This window comes from Myotis davidii, unplaced genomic scaffold (genome assembly GCF_000327345.1).
Source record: "Myotis davidii unplaced genomic scaffold, ASM32734v1 scaffold217, whole genome shotgun sequence".
NCBI lineage: Eukaryota > Metazoa > Chordata > Mammalia > Chiroptera > Vespertilionidae > Myotis > Myotis davidii.
The window spans coordinates 4,495,310-4,497,483 of NW_006290034.1; the positions used below are offsets into that span (position 1 = coordinate 4,495,310).

Sequence of the window (2,174 nt, forward strand, 5' to 3'; positions counted from 1 at the left end):
GGACTTCTGACATCAAAGAAATGCCCTCCTTTCCTATGAAGATCCAGATTATGCTTTTCATTTAGTCATGCAGATATAACATTTGCTTTTATCAAAAAAAAAAAAAAAAAAAAAAAAAGAAGCTAACCAAGGAACAAAACAGAATTTACAAATAAAACTAATATTGTTGGCTTTTTTACAGAATGACTGTTTCCTTTCCAACTTAATATTCTTATTAAATTTTTTAAAACCCTAGCCCAGCTGGTGTGGCTCAGTGGATTGAGTGCCATCCCATGCACCAAGAAGTCATTGGCTGGATTCCTGGTCAGGGCTGATGCCCGAGTTGCGGGCTCCATCCCCAGTAGGGGGCGTGCAGGAGACAGCCAATCAATGATTCTCTCTCATCACTGATGTTTCTCTCTCTCTCCCTCTCCCTTCCTCTCTGAAAACAATAAAAACATATTTAAAAAAATAATAAAGAAAGAATCCTGTCTGTCCTTCTCTTCCATGTGGAATCTCAATAAAAAACGCAAAACAGAAACAGAGTCAGAGAAACAGAGGCCAAAGGGATGGTCACCAGAAGGGAGCGGGCGGAGGGTGGGTGGGAAGGAGAAGGAGATACAGTCAATCCTACAGTGATGAGTTCGCGCGCCGGCAGACAAGGACTCGAATCAGTGGGTGGTCACACTGTGGCCTCAAAGTACTGACTCACTCTAATGTACACCTGAAACTAATATCCGATTGTATACCAACTACACTTACATCACATGATCAGTTTTAAAGAGAAGAAAGAGTCCTGCCCGAGGCTGCACTCCCCACTCCTACACTTTAGAAATATGTGTGCGCACAAACAAAAAGGAAGGAAAGGGGGAGAAAGATATCGAATGGGTGCAGCGAGGTGCGAGGACTTGTCTGAACCACACTGACTAGCTCTCTGAAGCAGGACATGAAAGTGAACATCCAAGGAAAAAAACAATCCTCAATCCCCTGAGAGCTCACCTTTTAAGAATCGACTCTGCTTGTTTTTCAGAAATAGTTAACCCTAATATCTGGAGAGAATGGACAATTTCAGAAGCCTCGATTTTTCCTTTAAAAGAAATAAAAACAGCATAAACTCAGCGTCAGAACTGTAAGGACCTTAGAAATCATGAATTGCAAATCCCTCGTTGTATCAGGGAAAGCCTGGAATGGATGAAGGTAAAATTATGAGTTTAGGGGAGGGTTGGATTTGCTTAAGTACATAGTGCAATATCAACTCAAAAACTAATAAATACATTAAACAAGTATGCACGTTATTTCACTCTTACTTTTTGCTTGGCACATATGGGACTCTCACTTCAAGCTATTAATCTAAATAGAGAAACCAAAATTCCAGTCAGAAGACACACATTTCAATGTCTAATCTGCTTTTTTTCCCCTAATTTTCAAAATCAGAAAGTATCTGCTCTAAATGAATTCTTTCAAAAGGACTGTCAAATGTAACATAATCGACAAGTTTTTAAAATTTAGATTATGTCATTTTTATGCCTAAATATGAAAAAAAAAATACTAGTTAACCTCTCTTGCCCAAAGAACAAGGAAATATAATTATTTTTAACCCAAAGCTTTAAGTCAAATCAGCATATTGTTCCATAGTTAACATTTTACAAACAGCCCCAACTTACAGTTTCTTAACTCATTGGACAAATAACTTTTCTTAACGAAAAACATGAATTCTATGTAAAAATCACATTACTAAGAAAAACAAGTATTAACACTAGTAATAATTAAAACCCCAGTCAGGTGGCTCAGCTGGTTGGAGCATCGTCCCATACAACAGAAGGGTTCAATTCCTGGCCAGGTCACATACCTAGGTTACAGGTTCAATTCCTGGTCAGGTCACATACCTAGGTTACAGGTTCATCCCCAGTAGGGGTGCATATGGGAGGCAACTGATATCTCTCTCTCTCTCTCTCTCTCTCTCTCTCTCAAATCAATAAAAACTACCCTCAGGTGAGGATTAAAAATAATAGTTACTATTATCACCTAAGGGAAAAAAGGCTAAATACACATTGTTTTAGACTCTTGGAAGTATAAGTGCTTCCTCATATCACAGTGATGGCAAACCTTTTGAGCTCAGCGTGTCAGCATTTTGAAAACCCTAACTTAACTCTGGTACTGTGTCACATATAGAAATTTTTTTATATTAGCAACCA

At 38.5% G+C, this 2,174-nt stretch overlaps 1 protein-coding gene across 1 annotated transcript in view; it reads right to left on the bottom strand.

Annotated features, from left to right (window-relative positions):
- SLC25A24 (solute carrier family 25 (mitochondrial carrier; phosphate carrier), member 24) overlaps positions 1 to 1,302 on the bottom strand; it is a 24,844-nt gene extending 23,542 nt beyond the window's left edge. The window contains exons 1-2 of the mRNA XM_006763115.2: positions 1,287 to 1,302; positions 979 to 1,066 (exon numbers count right to left, since the gene is read on the bottom strand). Coding sequence (XP_006763178.1) covers positions 979 to 1,066; positions 1,287 to 1,302 — 104 coding nt within the window. The remainder of the gene's footprint in view (positions 1 to 978; positions 1,067 to 1,286) is intronic.
- Between the last annotated feature and the right edge of the window lie 872 nt (positions 1,303 to 2,174).